The sequence below is a fragment of the Phyllostomus discolor genome, chromosome 6 (assembly GCF_004126475.2).
Source record: "Phyllostomus discolor isolate MPI-MPIP mPhyDis1 chromosome 6, mPhyDis1.pri.v3, whole genome shotgun sequence".
Classification (NCBI taxonomy): Eukaryota; Metazoa; Chordata; class Mammalia; order Chiroptera; family Phyllostomidae; genus Phyllostomus; species Phyllostomus discolor.
Genome location: NC_040908.2, coordinates 171014756 through 171030057, shown reverse-complemented (window position 1 = coordinate 171030057; position 15302 = coordinate 171014756). Strand labels below are relative to the sequence as shown.

The 15302-nt window shown below is 72.8% G+C and overlaps 1 protein-coding gene across 1 annotated transcript in view; it reads right to left on the bottom strand.

The window, feature by feature from the left end:
- Positions 1–1317: 1317 nt before the first annotated feature.
- MUC6 (mucin 6, oligomeric mucus/gel-forming) overlaps positions 1318–15302 on the bottom strand; it is a 29058-nt gene continuing 15073 nt past the window's right edge. The window contains exons 30-36 of the mRNA XM_036030039.1: positions 14496–14734; positions 9515–10258; positions 5684–6624; positions 4796–4889; positions 4159–4524; positions 2064–2166; positions 1318–1810 (exon numbers count right to left, since the gene is read on the bottom strand). Coding sequence (XP_035885932.1) covers positions 1612–1810; positions 2064–2166; positions 4159–4524; positions 4796–4889; positions 5684–6624; positions 9515–10258; positions 14496–14734 — 2686 coding nt within the window. The 3' untranslated portion in view covers positions 1318–1611. The remainder of the gene's footprint in view (positions 1811–2063; positions 2167–4158; positions 4525–4795; positions 4890–5683; positions 6625–9514; positions 10259–14495; positions 14735–15302) is intronic.

Sequence of the window (15302 nt, the reverse complement as noted above, 5' to 3'; positions counted from 1 at the left end):
GGGCACCCAAAGGCCTTGGAGGAGCTGGGGCTCTGTGGGCTCCCCCAGTTCCCCAGCAGGCCCTAGGCACGCAGGAGCTGTGCTGCAGGGCGGGTCCTGGGGGGGCCGATTCAGGACCCATCGGGGTGCTGGGGCCCCGCCTCACTGCAGAGGCCCACCCCGGGCCCCCACACCCACCGACTGCGTGGCTCCCGAAGGGCTGTTCCGTGGGCCACGCTGACCCAAGGGCCGGCGCCTGCCTGTCCCTGGGCCCCTGGCGGAGCACAGTGGGCAGTGCGCGGGGCCTGCAGAGGAGATTGCTGGCGTGGCCGAGCCTCCGGGGTGACGCTCTGCTTCTGTCCGAGCTGCTGGGCACCGCCCGTGGCTCCGCAGCCGCCGTGTGGGCCGCCTGCGTGGCGGGGCCTCGGACTGGTGCCGGGCAGCACCCTCCCCGGCACCGGGCCCTGGTTGGAGTGCCGCTGCAGTTGCAGACCGTCACAAAACGTGTTCCTTGTCGAGGGAACATCCGTGCTAGGACGGTGACGGGGGCGTAGGGGCCGTCGCTGGAGGGGGGACAGCGACGGGGATGTGCGGTTGCCTCCAGGGAAAGCCCCCCCCGAGTGCAGCCTGAGGTCCCGTCCTGTGGGCCGCACTGGCCCGGGGTCCCAACCACACAGGCGCCTGCCCTGGACGGGCCGTCCGCCAGAGCTCGGCCGTCTGGGCCGTGGGTGAGTGGAGGCACACGGGAGAGATTGTGCCTCTTGCTCCGCGTGTTGGTTCATTGTGTGGGCCCAGCCTGGCCCTCCACCTCGCGGCGTGTGTGGGGTGGTCGGCCTCTTAGGGGCCGTGGGTCTGAGCGACCTGTGGGACTGGGGTTTCCCTCCTGGGGAGTGAGCCTGCAGACCTCGCCGGGGAGGGAGGGGTGAGCCCAGCCACAGCCTGGAGCTGCATCCCATGGGGTGGCGGGCTTCCGGCAGTGCACTGAGCTGGGAGGGCCCCTGGCGGTAGGCTGAGGAGGAGAGGGCCTGCCGGGGCGGGGAGGCTCTTGTGGGGCAGGAGCGGCTCAGGGGTCACGGACGCCTGGGGGCATGGAGACGACAAGCAGAGTTCCGGGCAGTGTCTGTGCCTTGGCCAGTGCCGGTTTATTTACCATCTGTCCACGGGGGCCTGTCTGTCAGGCAGGGTGAGCGCTGTTGGGGCACAGGCACCCCTGATGGCTGGTGCCTGCACCCACCCTGCTCCGTCCCTCCTTCCCTTTCCCCAGCTGCTCAGCCCTTCTCGCTGCTGCTTCCCCGCCTGCCCTTGCCCAGGAGCTCCTCTCCCCCTCTGAAGCAGCCTTCTTTGGGCCAGCATCTTCTTCCGGCAGGGCTGGGCAGCGCCTTCCGAGGCCGGGAGGCCGTGTGGACGATGGGTGGCCGTGGCCTGGGAGGGCCTTGTGGGTTGTGGGGCAGGAGGCCAGCAGTTTATTGCAGCCTGTTGGGCTGGGCCGGGGTCTGCAGGACCCCCGCCCGGCAGCTTCTTCCCGCAGGTGCCTGGGTGGGCTGCACCCCAGGCTCTTCGAGGCCACGCTTGGAAAGGGGCTGCCGGGTGCAGCAGGAGGGGCGCTGGGGGCTGGGGGCTGGGGGCGGTGCTTCAATCTCTCACCCAGGGGGCCGAGTCTCCGCAGCGCCCTGCGCCACACACGCAGCGCCGGAACACCTGCAGCGTGAGCACGAGCGGCCGCCCCGGGACCGCGGGGTCTGGGCAGGGCAGCTCCAGCTGTTTCTCGTAGGAGCTGAGGGGGTGGCAGCAGCTGCACTGGGTGCCGACTCGACTGGTGCCCACGTTGAAGCTGGAAAGGATCCGCCGCAGGGAGGGCGGGTCAGGGCCACGGCCTGGGGCGGCCCCACCCCTCCCCAACCACTTGCGGGAAGGCAGACCCCGGTGGGGTCCTTAGGGTGTGGCCTCTGTTCCCGACCTTCCTGGCTGTCAAGTGACCACCCGCGGGCTTAGCCGCCGAGTGACACTCGGAGCCTCCGGGGCCAGGCCGGCCCCCCGCTCGGACCCGGCCGTGTGGGTGGAGGCAGCTCGGGCCCTGAGCTCACCTGGCGGAGGAGGCGCAGACGCCCTCGCAGCGGGTCACGGTCACGTTGGCTGTGCACCCCTGGTAAGTGATCTCCTCCTCCTCCTCCCTCACGCTGCAGACCTCTGGGGGGGGGAGGGGCAGGGCCCGTGAGACACCCGCCCCAGGGCGTGGTCACGGCAGGCGCAGCCTCGAGGGGCCCTGCCTGCGCTGGGCCCTCGAGAGGGGAGGGCTGGCGCAGTCCCCGAGGTTCGGGCCCAGCTCCTCCGAGCGCGTTCTGGGCTGGTGGGGCCCGGAGGATGCAGGACCGGCTGCTCAGCCCCTGCGAGGGGACGACCCTGGGGGCCTGTCAGCACTGCTGGGCCCCACCCTGGCCATCTCCCCCTGTCTGAGCCCCACTGACCTCAGACCTTACATCTGGGACAAAGCCAGCGGGTACCCCCAAGGTCAAGGGCTTTCCCAGAGGACGGGGCAGATTCCTGCACTCGCCCCCAGCCTCCCTAGCTACCTCTCCTGCCAGGTGATACCTACCTGTGGGCATAGGTGGCTCAGTGTTGTCTGGCCCAGAACCTGTGGGAGGGATGGGGGAGGATGTCAGCGTCCCCAGAGGGGTGCTCCCTGCAGGGGTCTGTGGTCCCTGTGTGGATCTGTGACCTCTGGCCTGCATCCGCCCTGGGGACAGAGATGGTGTGCCACCTCGGGCGCCCTGGCAGCCAGGAGAGCAGCGTGGCCACGGGACATGCCACTGTGGGACCAAAGGAAAGCTAGAGGAGCTTCTTGAGCAAAGACGGGGTGGCCGCCCTGCTGTCCCCGCCCTGCCCGGGCTTCACCCCTGCTGTCCCCGCCCTGCCCGGGCTTCACCCCTGCTGTCCCCGCCCTGCCCGGGCCTCACCCCTGCCTGCTTTGTTCTTCGCTGGCGGGGACAGACCTGGAGGGTAGGACCCTGGGGTGTCCACATGGGCTCCCGATGCCCTAGCTGTCCTTCCCTCTTGAATTCTCTCTGGCTCCCTCGCCCCACTTCCTAGGGTCCCCTCCCCACGGACAACTTAAACCCAGTCTTTGTCCTCGAGGAGGACTGTGTCACTGGGAGCAGTCCTGCCTGGGGCTTGTGAGGGGAGCCCAGGCTGGGCAACGGATGCTATGGGAGGGACACCCAAAGGGGGGCGAATGGTGTTGCCGGAGGACAGGGTGGGTTGGGCAGGCCTCGGGCAGGAGGGCGGAGTGGAAGCTGGAGGCGGCTGCAGGGCTGAGCTGTGGCAAGACCGACAGTGGGATGGGGGCTCTGCGTGCGTCCCGGCTTGGCCCCCAACCGTCCCTGGGGGTGAGGCCCAGCCGACCAGGTTTTGCCCTCCTCTCTGCAGCCTGGGGGAGGCGGGATTCGTCACAGCCCGAATCCTTGCCCACCGTACCCTCTGGGCTGAGTCCTCATGGGGGCTGCCGAGGGGAGGGGGTCCCCTCAAAGGGAGGCCAGGGTTGCAGCAGGGGACATGGTGGGTGGGGCATGAGAGAGCCGAGTCCAGGAGTAGAGGTGGGACAGGGGACCAGCTGGAGGAGGCCAGGTGCCACGCCGGCCAGACCAGAGTTTGCTGGAGAGGGGTCTGGGGGGCAGGGAGAGAGGGGCTGGGGTCCCATCACCGAAGGTCGAGAACAGGCCCCAGGGACGAGGCTGGCATGTGGCAGAGGACGGGGGACAGCAGAGGCGCGGGCGGCCAGGAGAGATGTGACCCAGACAGCCTCAGGGTGCAGCCGAGGACACCGCAGCTGACACCCGCGGGGCTGTGCCCAGAGCCTGCAGCCGGTCAGGGGCAAAGCTGGGCTCGGCGCCCTGGGCTGCCAGGCTGTCCCCAGGAGACGTGCGGGCTTCCTGGGCGGGGAAGGAGACCTGCCCACCGAGACGGCCGCAGGGGGCTGTGTGTGCTGTGTCACGGCTTGGGGACAGAGGCAGGGAGGTGACAGCAGAGCCCCGGTGGCCATCAGGCAGTGTGCGGAGACGAGGGAAGGTGGGGACTTGGGGGGGGGGGTGACCCAGGGTGCAGCTGAGCAGAGAGGCCAGGCCGGGAGGAAGCTGTGCATGGCGTCACCAGGGAGGTGGTGGAGACGGCACTTACTGGAGTAGCTGGGTGTGGACGGCAGAAGGGAAGACGCGGCAGAGCCCGAGGTGGGGGAGGCGGAGCCGCCGTGCACGGTGACGTGGCTGCTCAGGAAGGCGGTGGTGAGCAGTCGTGTGGTGCTGGGAGGCCTGGTGGTGAGGTTTGTGGCAGGGGAACTGGGGACCACGGTCACGCCCAGCGTGGATGGCGTGAGGCTGGGCGTGGGCACGTGGGAGGTGAGAGAAGTGGACTGGGAGGTGGAGGACAGGGACAACGGAGTGGAGTAGGCCTGCGTGCGGGTGGTGATCCGGGCGGTGGACGCCACGGCTGTGCTGCTGGAGGCGGGGCTGTGCGACGGGGAGGGGGACCCATGCAGAGGGGGTGTGGTCGACGCTGACGAAGGCGGTAAGGTGGGGGTGAGCGGAGGTGAGAGGGAGGATGTGTGGGGAGTGGACCCAGCTGGGGGAATAGGGGGTGTAGACTCAGGGGCTGTGTGGGGGATGGTAGGCACTCTGGAGGAGGAGGAGGGGATGCTGGGGATCAAGGTGGGGGACAGCGGGGAAGTGGAAGCGGCCGAAGTCAGTGGGGAAGGAGGGACAGGTTGTTTAGTAGAAGTGGGTGCCTGGGAGGACCCTCCAGAGGGAGACGGGGAAGGAGGCCTGACGGTGACCGGGGCTGAGGACGCGGAGTGGCTGGGGGAGGAGGCGGAGGGGTGTGGATGCTGAGATGTGGCTGGGGCAGTGCTCCCAGGACTCTGGCTGGAGTTGAGGGAGGCAGGCGGGGATGCAGGGGGGTGGGCACTGGAGCCTGGGGACGGAGACAGAGACGGGCTGGCCCCGGACGTGGAGGTGTGGACACTGCTACTCAGAGGAGGGGCCGGGGTGGTCCCAGTGGTGCTCAGTGTGCGTGGAGGGGTGGAGGGGGAGGCCGCGGTGCCTGTGCCGGGGCCGTGGGTGGAGGGCCCAGAGGTGCCCGTGGGCGCTGCCGTGGAGGGGTGAGGAGGGTGGCTGTGTGGCTGGGTGGGGGTGATGACTCGGTGGGAGGTGGGGGTGACGGAGGCGGTGGCGTAGTTGGGGACGGGGGTGGACTGCGCCGTGGTCCAGGCGTGAGAGGGCGTGGGAAGGGAGGTGGTGGTGCGGAAGGAGGTTCCCGTGGGGGGCCCTGTGGAGTGGGAGGTGGTGGACGGGGATCCCGGGGGCGCGGAGGCGGAGGTGGACGGAGTGTGGGGCGTGCCGGGGCTGGCCGAGTGTGTGGCGGGGGTGCCGGTGGCACCGTGGGTGGGCGTGCGTGGCCTGGTGGAGTGTGGCGTGGAGGTGGTCCCGGAGTGGACGGGGGCGGAAGGCGGGGCGGACGGCAGGGAGCTGGAGGTTTTGGCTGTGCTGACAGAGTTAGGGGCCGGGGTGGTCCCGGTGGTGCTCAGTGTGCGTGGAGGGGTGGAGGGGGAGGCCGCGGTGCCTGTGCCGGGGCCGGGGGTGGAGGGCCCAGAGGGGCCCGTGGGCGCTGCCGAGGAGGGGTGAGGAGGGTGGCTGTGTGGCTGGGTGGGGGTGATGACTCGGTGGGAGGTGGGGGTGACGGAGGCGGTGGCGGAGTTGGGGACGGGGGTGGACTGCGCCGTGGTCCAGGCGTGAGAGGGCGTGGGAAGGGAGGTGGTGGTGCGGAAGGAGGTTCCCGTGGGGGGCCCTGTGGGGTGGGAGGTGGTGGACGGGGATCCCGGGGGCGCGGAGGCGGAGGTGGACGGAGTGTGGGGCGTGCCGGGGCTGGCCGAGTGTGTGGCGGGGGTGCCGGTGGCACCGTGGGTGGGCGTGCGTGGCCTGGTGGAGTGTGGCGTGGAGGTGGTCCCGGAGTGGACGGGGGCGGAAGGCGGGGCGGACGGCAGGGAGCTGGAGGTTTTGGCTGTGCTGACAGAGTTGGGGGCCGGGGTGGTCCGGGTGGTGCTCAGTGGGGGGGGGGGGGTGGAGGGGGAGGCCGCGGTGCCTGTGCCGGGGCCGTGGGTGGAGGGCCCAGAGGTGCCCGTGGGCGCTGCCGTGGAGGGGTGAGGAGGGTGGCTGTGTGGCTGGGTGGGGGTGATGACTCGGTGGGAGGGGGGGGTGACGGAGGCGGTGGCGGAGTTGGGGACGGGGGTGGACTGCGCCGTGGTCCAGGCGTGAGAGGGCGTGGGAAGGGAGGTGGTGGTGCGGAAGGAGGTTCCCGTGGGGGGCCCTGTGGAGTGGGAGGTGGTGGACGGGGATCCCGGGGGCGCGGAGGCGGAGGTGGACGGAGTGTGGGGCGTGCCGGGGCTGGCCGAGTGTGTGGCGGGGGTGCCGGTGGCACCGTGGGTGGGCGTGCGTGGCCTGGTGGAGGGTGGCGTGGAGGTGGTCCCGGAGTGGACGGGGGCGGAAGGCGGGGCGGACGGCAGGGAGCTGGAGGTTTTGGCTGTGCTGACAGAGTTAGGGGCCGGGGTGGTCCCGGTGGTGCTCAGTGTGCGTGGAGGGGTGGAGGGGGAGGCCGCGGTGCCTGTGCCGGGGGCGGGGGGGGGGGGGCCCAGAGGGGCCCGTGGGCGCTGCGGTGGAGGGGTGAGGAGGGTGGCTGTGTGGCTGGGTGGGGGTGATGACTCGGTGGGAGGTGGGGGTGACGGAGGCGGTGGCGGAGTTGGGGACGGGGGTGGACTGCGCCGTGGTCCAGGCGTGAGAGGGCGTGGGAAGGGAGGTGGTGGTGCGGAAGGAGGTTCCCGTGGGGGGCCCTGTGGAGTGGGAGGTGGTGGACGGGGATCCCGGGGGCGCGGAGGCGGAGGTGGACGGAGTGTGGGGCGTGCCGGGGCTGGCCGAGTGTGTGGCGGGGGTGCCGGTGGCACCGTGGGTGGGCGTGCGTGGCCTGGTGGAGTGTGGCGTGGAGGTGGTCCCGGAGTGGACGGGGGCGGAAGGCGGGGCGGACGGCAGGGAGCTGGAGGTTTTGGCTGTGCTGACAGAGTTAGGGGCCGGGGTGGTCCCGGTGGTGCTCAGTGTGCGTGGAGGGGTGGAGGGGGAGGCCGCGGTGCCTGTGCCGGGGCCGTGGGTGGAGGGCCCAGAGGGGCCCGTGGGCGCTGCCGTGGAGGGGTGAGGAGGGTGGCTGTGTGGCGGGGGGGGGGTGATGACTCGGTGGGGGGGGGGGGTGACGGAGGCGGTGGCCGTGTGGGGGACGGGGGTGGACTGCGCCGTGGTCCAGGCGTGAGAGGGCGTGGGAAGGGAGGTGGTGGTGCGGAAGGAGGTTCCCGTGGGGGGCCCTGTGGAGTGGGAGGTGGTGGACGGGGATCCCGGGGGCGCGGAGGCGGAGGTGGACGGAGTGTGGGGCGTGCCGGGGCTGGCCGAGTGTGTGGCGGGGGTGCCGGTGGCACCGTGGGTGGGCGTGCGTGGCCTGGTGGAGTGTGGCGTGGAGGTGGTCCCGGAGTGGACGGGGGCGGAAGGCGGGGCGGACGGCAGGGAGCTGGAGGTTTTGGCTGTGCTGACAGAGTTAGGGGCCGGGGTGGTCCCGGTGGTGCTCAGTGTGCGTGGAGGGGGGGGGGGGGAGGCCGCGGTGCCTGTGCCGGGGCCGTGGGTGGAGGGCCCAGAGGGGCCCGTGGGCGCTGCCGTGGAGGGGTGAGGAGGGTGGCTGTGTGGCTGGGTGGGGGTGATGACTCGGTGGGAGGTGGGGGTGACGGAGGCGGTGGCGGAGTTGGGGACGGGGGTGGACTGGGCCGTGGTCCAGGCGTGAGAGGGCGTGGGAAGGGAGGTGGTGGTGCGGAAGGAGGTTCCCGTGGGGGGCCCTGTGGAGTGGGAGGTGGTGGACGGGGATCCCGGGGGCGCGGAGGCGGAGGTGGACGGAGTGTGGGGGCGTGCCGGGGCTGGCCGAGTGTGTGGCGGGGGTGCCGGTGGCACCGTGGGTGGGCGTGCGTGGCCTGGTGGAGTGTGGCGTGGAGGTGGTCCCGGAGTGGACGGGGGCGGAAGGCGGGGCGGACGGCAGGGAGCTGGAGGTTTTGGCTGTGCTGACAGAGTTAGGGGCCGGGGTGGTCCCGGTGGTGCTCAGTGTGCGTGGAGGGGTGGAGGGGGAGGCCGCGGTGCCTGTGCCGGGGCCGTGGGTGGAGGGCCCAGAGGGGCCCGTGGGCGCTGCCGTGGAGGGGTGAGGAGGGTGGCTGTGTGGCTGGGTGGGGGTGATGACTCGGTGGGAGGTGGGGGTGACGGAGGCGGTGGCGGAGTTGGGGACGGGGGTGGACTGCGCCGTGGTCCAGGCGTGAGAGGGCGTGGGAAGGGAGGTGGTGGTGCGGAAGGAGGTTCCCGTGGGGGGCCCTGTGGAGTGGGAGGTGGTGGACGGGGATCCCGGGGGCGCGGAGGCGGAGGTGGACGGAGTGTGGGGCGTGCCGGGGCTGGCCGAGTGTGTGGCGGGGGTGCCGGTGGCACCGTGGGTGGGCGTGCGTGGCCTGGTGGAGTGTGGCGTGGAGGTGGTCCCGGAGTGGACGGGGGCGGAAGGCGGGGCGGACGGCAGGGAGCTGGAGGTTTTGGCTGTGCTGACAGAGTTAGGGGCCGGGGTGGTCCCGGTGGTGCTCAGTGTGCGTGGAGGGGTGGAGGGGGAGGCCGCGGTGCCTGTGCCGGGGCCGGGGGTGGAGGGCCCAGAGGGGCCCGTGGGCGCTGCCGTGGAGGGGTGAGGAGGGTGGCTGTGTGGCTGGGTGGGGGTGATGACTCGGTGGGAGGTGGGGGTGACGGAGGCGGTGGCGGAGTTGGGGACGGGGGGGGACTGCGCCGTGGTCCAGGCGTGAGAGGGCGTGGGAAGGGAGGTGGTGGTGCGGAAGGAGGTTCCCGTGGGGGGCCCTGTGGAGTGGGAGGTGGTGGACGGGGATCCCGGGGGCGCGGAGGCGGAGGTGGACGGAGTGTGGGGCGTGCCGGGGCTGGCCGAGTGTGTGGCGGGGGTGCCGGTGGCACCGTGGGTGGGCGTGCGTGGCCTGGTGGAGTGTGGCGTGGAGGTGGTCCCGGAGTGGACGGGGGCGGAAGGCGGGGCGGACGGCAGGGAGCTGGAGGTTTTGGCTGTGCTGACAGAGTTAGGGGCCGGGGTGGTCCCGGTGGTGCTCAGTGTGCGTGGAGGGGTGGAGGGGGAGGCCGCGGTGCCTGTGCCGGGGCCGTGGGTGGAGGGCCCAGAGGGGCCCGTGGGCGCTGCCGTGGAGGGGTGAGGAGGGTGGCTGTGTGGCTGGGTGGGGGTGATGACTCGGTGGGAGGTGGGGGTGACGGGGGGGGTGGCGGGGTGGGGGACGGGGGTGGACTGCGCCGTGGTCCAGGCGTGAGAGGGCGTGGGAAGGGAGGTGGTGGTGCGGAAGGAGGTTCCCGTGGGGGGCCCTGTGGAGTGGGAGGTGGTGGACGGGGATCCCGGGGGCGCGGAGGCAGAGGTGGACGGAGTGTGGGGCGTGCCGGGGCTGGCCGAGTGTGTGGCGGGGGTGCCGGTGGCACCGTGGGTGGGCGTGCGTGGCCTGGTGGAGTGTGGCGTGGAGGTGGTCCCGGAGTGGACGGGGGCGGAAGGCGGGGCGACGGCAGGGAGCTGGAGGTTTTGGCTGTGCTGACAGAGTTAGGGGCCGGGGTGGTCCCGGTGGTGCTCAGTGTGCGTGGAGGGGTGGAGGGGGAGGCCGCGGTGCCTGTGCCGGGGCCGGGGGTGGAGGGCCCAGAGGTGCCCGTGGGCGCTGCCGTGGAGGGGTGAGGAGGGTGGCTGTGTGGCTGGGTGGGGGTGATGACTCGGTGGGAGGTGGGGGTGACGGAGGCGGTGGCGGAGTTGGGGACGGGGGTGGACTGCGCCGTGGTCCAGGCGTGAGAGGGCGTGGGAAGGGAGGTGGTGGTGCGGAAGGAGGTTCCCGTGGGGGGCCCTGTGGAGTGGGAGGTGGTGGACGGGGATCCCGGGGGCGCGGAGGCGGAGGTGGACGGAGTGTGGGGCGTGCCGGGGCTGGCCGAGTGTGTGGCGGGGGTGCCGGTGGCACCGTGGGTGGGCGTGCGTGGCCTGGTGGAGTGTGGCGTGGAGGTGGTCCCGGAGTGGACGGGGGCGGAAGGCGGGGCGGACGGCAGGGAGCTGGAGGTTTTGGCTGTGCTGACAGAGTTAGGGGCCGGGGTGGCCCCGGTGGTGCTCGGTGTGCGGGGGGGGGGGGAGGGGGAGGCCGCGGTGCCTGTGCCGGGGGCGGTGGGTGGAGGGCCCAGAGGTGCCCGTGGGCGCTGCCGTGGAGGGGTGAGGAGGGTGGCTGTGTGGCGGGGTGGGGGTGATGACTCGGTGGGAGGTGGGGGTGACGGAGGCGGTGGCCGAGTTGGGGACGGGGGTGGACTGCGCCGTGGTCCAGGCGTGAGAGGGCGTGGGAAGGGAGGTGGTGGTGCGGAAGGAGGTTCCCGTGGGGGGCCCTGTGGAGTGGGAGGTGGACGGAGTGTGGGGCGTGCCGGGGCTGGCCGAGTGTGTGGCGGGGGTGCCGTTGGCACCGTGGGTGGGCGTGCGTGGCCTGGTGGAGTGTGGCGTGGAGGTGGTCCCGGAGTGGACGGGGGCGGAAGGCGGGGCGGACGGCAGGGAGCTGGAGGTTTTGGCTGTGCTGACAGAGTTAGGGGCCGGGGTGGTCCCGGTGGTGCTCAGTGTGCGTGGAGGGGTGGAGGGGGAGGCCGCGGTGCCTGTGCCGGGGCCGTGGGTGGAGGGCCCAGAGGGGCCCGTGGGCGCTGCCGTGGAGGGGTGAGGAGGGTGGCTGTGTGGCTGGGTGGGGGTGATGACTCGGTGGGAGGTGGGGGTGACGGAGGCGGTGGCGGAGTTGGGGACGGGGGTGGACTGCGCCGTGGTCCAGGCGTGAGAGGGCGTGGGAAGGGAGGTGGTGGTGCGGAAGGAGGTTCCCGTGGGGGGCCCTGTGGAGTGGGAGGTGGTGGACGGGGATCCCGGGGGCGCGGAGGCGGAGGTGGACGGAGTGTGGGGCGTGCCGGGGCTGGCCGAGTGTGTGGCGGGGGTGCCGGTGGCACCGTGGGTGGGCGTGCGTGGCCTGGTGGAGTGTGGCGTGGAGGTGGTCCCGGAGTGGACGGGGGCGGAAGGCGGGGCGGACGGCAGGGAGCTGGAGGTTTTGGCTGTGCTGACAGGGTTGGGGGGCGGGGGGGGTCCGGGGGGTGCTCAGTGTGCGTGGGGGGGGGGAGGGGGGGGCGGCGGTGCCTGTGCCGGGGCCGTGGGTGGAGGGCCCAGAGGGGCCCGTGGGCGCTGCCGTGGAGGGGTGAGGAGGGTGGCTGTGTGGCTGGGTGGGGGTGATGACTCGGTGGGAGGTGGGGGTGACGGAGGCGGTGGCGGAGTTGGGGACGGGGGTGGACTGCGCCGTGGTCCAGGCGTGAGAGGGCGTGGGAAGGGAGGTGGTGGTGCGGAAGGAGGTTCCCGTGGGGGGCCCTGTGGAGTGGGAGGTGGTGGACGGGGATCCCGGGGGCGCGGAGGCGGAGGTGGACGGAGTGTGGGGCGTGCCGGGGCTGGCCGAGTGTGTGGCGGGGGTGCCGGTGGCACCGTGGGTGGGCGTGCGTGGCCTGGTGGAGTGTGGCGTGGAGGTGGTCCCGGAGTGGACGGGGGCGGAAGGCGGGGCGGACGGCAGGGAGCTGGAGGTTTTGGCTGTGCTGACAGAGTTAGGGGCCGGGGTGGTCCCGGTGGTGCTCAGTGTGCGTGGAGGGGTGGAGGGGGAGGCCGCGGTGCCTGTGCCGGGGCCGTGGGTGGAGGGCCCAGAGGGGCCCGTGGGCGCTGCCGTGGAGGGGTGAGGAGGGTGGCTGTGTGGCGGGGTGGGGGTGATGACTCGGTGGGAGGTGGGGGTGACGGAGGCGGTGGCCGAGTTGGGGACGGGGGTGGACTGCGCCGTGGTCCAGGCGTGAGAGGGCGTGGGAAGGGAGGTGGTGGTGCGGAAGGAGGTTCCCGTGGGGGGCCCTGTGGAGTGGGAGGTGGTGGACGGGGATCCCGGGGGCGCGGAGGCGGAGGTGGACGGAGTGTGGGCGTGCCGGGGCTGGCCGAGTGTGTGGCGGGGGTGCCGGTGGCACCGTGGGTGGGCGTGCGTGGCCTGGTGGAGTGTGGCGTGGAGGTGGTCCCGGAGTGGACGGGGGCGGAAGGCGGGGCGGACGGCAGGGAGCTGGAGGTTTTGGCTGTGCTGACAGAGTTAGGGGCCGGGGTGGTCCCGGTGGTGCTCAGTGTGCGTGGAGGGGTTGAGGGGGAGGCCGCGGTGCCTGTGCCGGGGGCGGTGGGTGGAGGGCCCAGAGGGGCCCGTGGGCGCTGCCGTGGGGGGGTGAGGAGGGTGGCTGTGTGGCTGGGTGGGGGTGATGACTCGGTGGGAGGTGGGGGTGACGGAGGCGGTGGCGGAGTTGGGGACGGGGGTGGACTGCGCCGTGGTCCAGGCGTGAGAGGGCGTGGGAAGGGAGGTGGTGGTGCGGAAGGAGGTTCCCGTGGGGGGCCCTGTGGAGTGGGAGGTGGTGGACGGGGATCCCGGGGGCGCGGAGGCGGAGGTGGACGGAGTGTGGGGCGTGCCGGGGCTGGCCGAGTGTGTGGCGGGGGTGCCGGTGGCACCGTGGGTGGGCGTGCGTGGCCTGGTGGAGTGTGGCGTGGAGGTGGTCCCGGAGTGGACGGGGGCGGAAGGCGGGGCGGACGGCAGGGAGCTGGAGGTTTTGGCTGTGCTGACAGAGTTAGGGGCCGGGTGGTCCCGGTGGTGCTCAGTGTGCGTGGAGGGGTGGAGGGGGAGGCCGCGGTGCCTGTGCCGGGGCGGTGGGTGGAGGGCCCAGAGGTGCCCGTGGGCGCTGCCGTGGAGGGGTGAGGAGGGTGGCTGTGTGGCTGGGTGGGGGTGATGACTCGGTGGGAGGTGGGGGTGACGGAGGCGGTGGCCGTGTTGGGGACGGGGGTGGACTGCGCCGTGGTCCAGGCGTGAGAGGGCGTGGGAAGGGAGGTGGTGGTGCGGAAGGAGGTTCCCGTGGGGGGCCCTGTGGAGTGGGAGGTGGTGGACGGGGATCCCGGGGGCGCGGAGGCAGAGGTGGACGGAGTGTGGGGCGTGCCGGGGCTGGCCGAGTGTGTGGCGGGGGTGCCGGTGGCACCGTGGGTGGGCGTGCGTGGCCTGGTGGAGTGTGGCGTGGAGGTGGTCCCGGAGTGGACGGGGGCGGAAGGCGGGGCCGACGGCAGGGAGCTGGAGGTCTTGGCTGTGCTGACAGAGTTAGGGGCCGCGGTGGTCCCGGTGGTGCTCAGTGTGCGTGGAGGGGTGGAGGGGGAGGCCGCGGTGCCTGTGCCGGGGCCGTGGGTGGAGGGCCCAGAGGTGCCCGTGGGCGCTGCCGTGGAGGGGTGAGGAGGGTGGCTGTGTGGCTGGGTGGGGGTGATGACTCGGTGGGAGGTGGGGGTGACGGAGGCGGTGGCCGTGTTGGGGACGGGGGTGGACTGCGCCGTGGTCCAGGCGTGAGAGGGCGTGGGAAGGGAGGTGGTGGTGCGGAAGGAGGTTCCCGTGGGGGGCCCTGTGGAGTGGGAGGTGGTGGACGGGGATCCCGGGGGCGCGGAGGCAGAGGTGGACGGAGTGTGGGGCGTGCCGGGGCTGGCCGAGTGTGTGGCGGGGGTGCCGGTGGCACCGTGGGTGGGCGTGCGTGGCCTGGTGGAGTGTGGCGTGGAGGTGGTCCCGGAGTGGACGGGGGCGGAAGGCGGGGCCGACGGCAGGGAGCTGGAGGTCTTGGCTGTGCTGACAGAGTTAGGGGCCGCGGTGGTCCCGGTGGTGCTCAGTGTGCGTGGAGGGGTGGAGGGGGAGGCCGCGGTGCCTGTGCCGGGGCGGTGGGTGGAGGGCCCAGAGGTGCCCGTGGGCGCTGCCGTGGAGGGGTGAGGAGGGTGGCTGTGTGGCTGGGTGGGGGTGATGACTCGGTGGGAGGTGGGGGTGACGGAGGCGGTGGCCGTAGTTGGGGACGGGGGTGGACTGCGCCGTGGTCCAGGCGTGAGAGGGCGTGGGAAGGGAGGTGGTGGTGCGGAAGGAGGTTCCCGTGGGGGGCCCTGTGGAGTGGGAGGTGGTGGACGGGGATCCCGGGGGCGCGGAGGGAGGAGGGGGACGGAGTGTGGGGCGTGCCGGGGCTGGCCGAGTGTGTGGCGGGGGTGCCGGTGGCACCGTGGGTGGGCGTGCGTGGCCTGGTGGAGTGTGGCGTGGAGGTGGTCCCGGAGTGGACGGGGGCGGAAGGCGGGGCGGACGGCAGGGAGCTGGAGGTCTTGGCTGTGCTGACAGAGTTAGGGGCCGCGGTGGTCCCGGTGGTGCTCAGTGTGCGTGGAGGGGTGGAGGGGGAGGCCGCGGTGCCTGTGCCGGGGCCGTGGGTGGAGGGCCCAGAGGGGCCCGTGGGCGCTGCCGTGGAGGGGTGAGGAGGGTGGCTGTGTGGCGGGGTGGGGGTGATGACTCGGTGGGAGGTGGGGGTGACGGAGGCGGTGGCCGTAGTTGGGGACGGGGGTGGACTGCGCCATGGTCCAGGCGTGAGAGGGCGTGGGAAGGGAGGTGGTGGTGCGGAAGGAGGTTCCCGTGGGGGGCCCTGTGGAGTGGGAGGTGGTGGACGGGGATCCCGGGGGCGCGGAGGCAGAGGTGGACGGAGTGTGGGGCGTGCCGGGGCTGGCCGAGTGTGTGGCGGGGGTGCCGGTGGCACCGTGGGTGGGCGTGCGTGGCCTGGTGGAGTGTGGCGTGGAGGTGGTCCCGGAGTGGACGGGGGCGGAAGGCGGGGCGACGGCAGGGAGCTGGAGGTTTTGGCTGTGCTGACAGAGTTAGGGGCCGCGGGTGGTCCCGGTGGTGCTCAGTGTGCGTGGAGGGGTGGAGGGGGAGGCCGCGGTGCCTGTGCCGGGGCCGTGGGTGGAGGGCCCAGAGGTGCCCGTGGGCGCTGCCGTGGAGGGGTGAGGAGGGTGGCTGTGTGGCTGGGTGGGGGTGATGACTCGGTGGGAGGTGGGGGTGACGGAGGCGGTGGCCGTGTTGGGGACGGGGGTGGACTGCGCCGTGGTCCAGGCGTGAGAGGGCGTGGGAAGGGAGGTGGTGGTGCGGAAGGAGGTTCCCGTGGGGGGGCCCTGTGGAGTGGGAGGTGGTGGACGGGGATCCCGGGGGCGCGGAGGCAGAGGTGGACGGAGTGTGGGGCGTGCCGGGGCTGGCCGAGTGTGTGGCGGGGGTGCCGGTGGCACCGTGGGTGGGCGTGCGTGGCCTGGTGGAGTGTGGCGTGGAGGTGGTCCCGGAGTGGACGGGGGCGGAA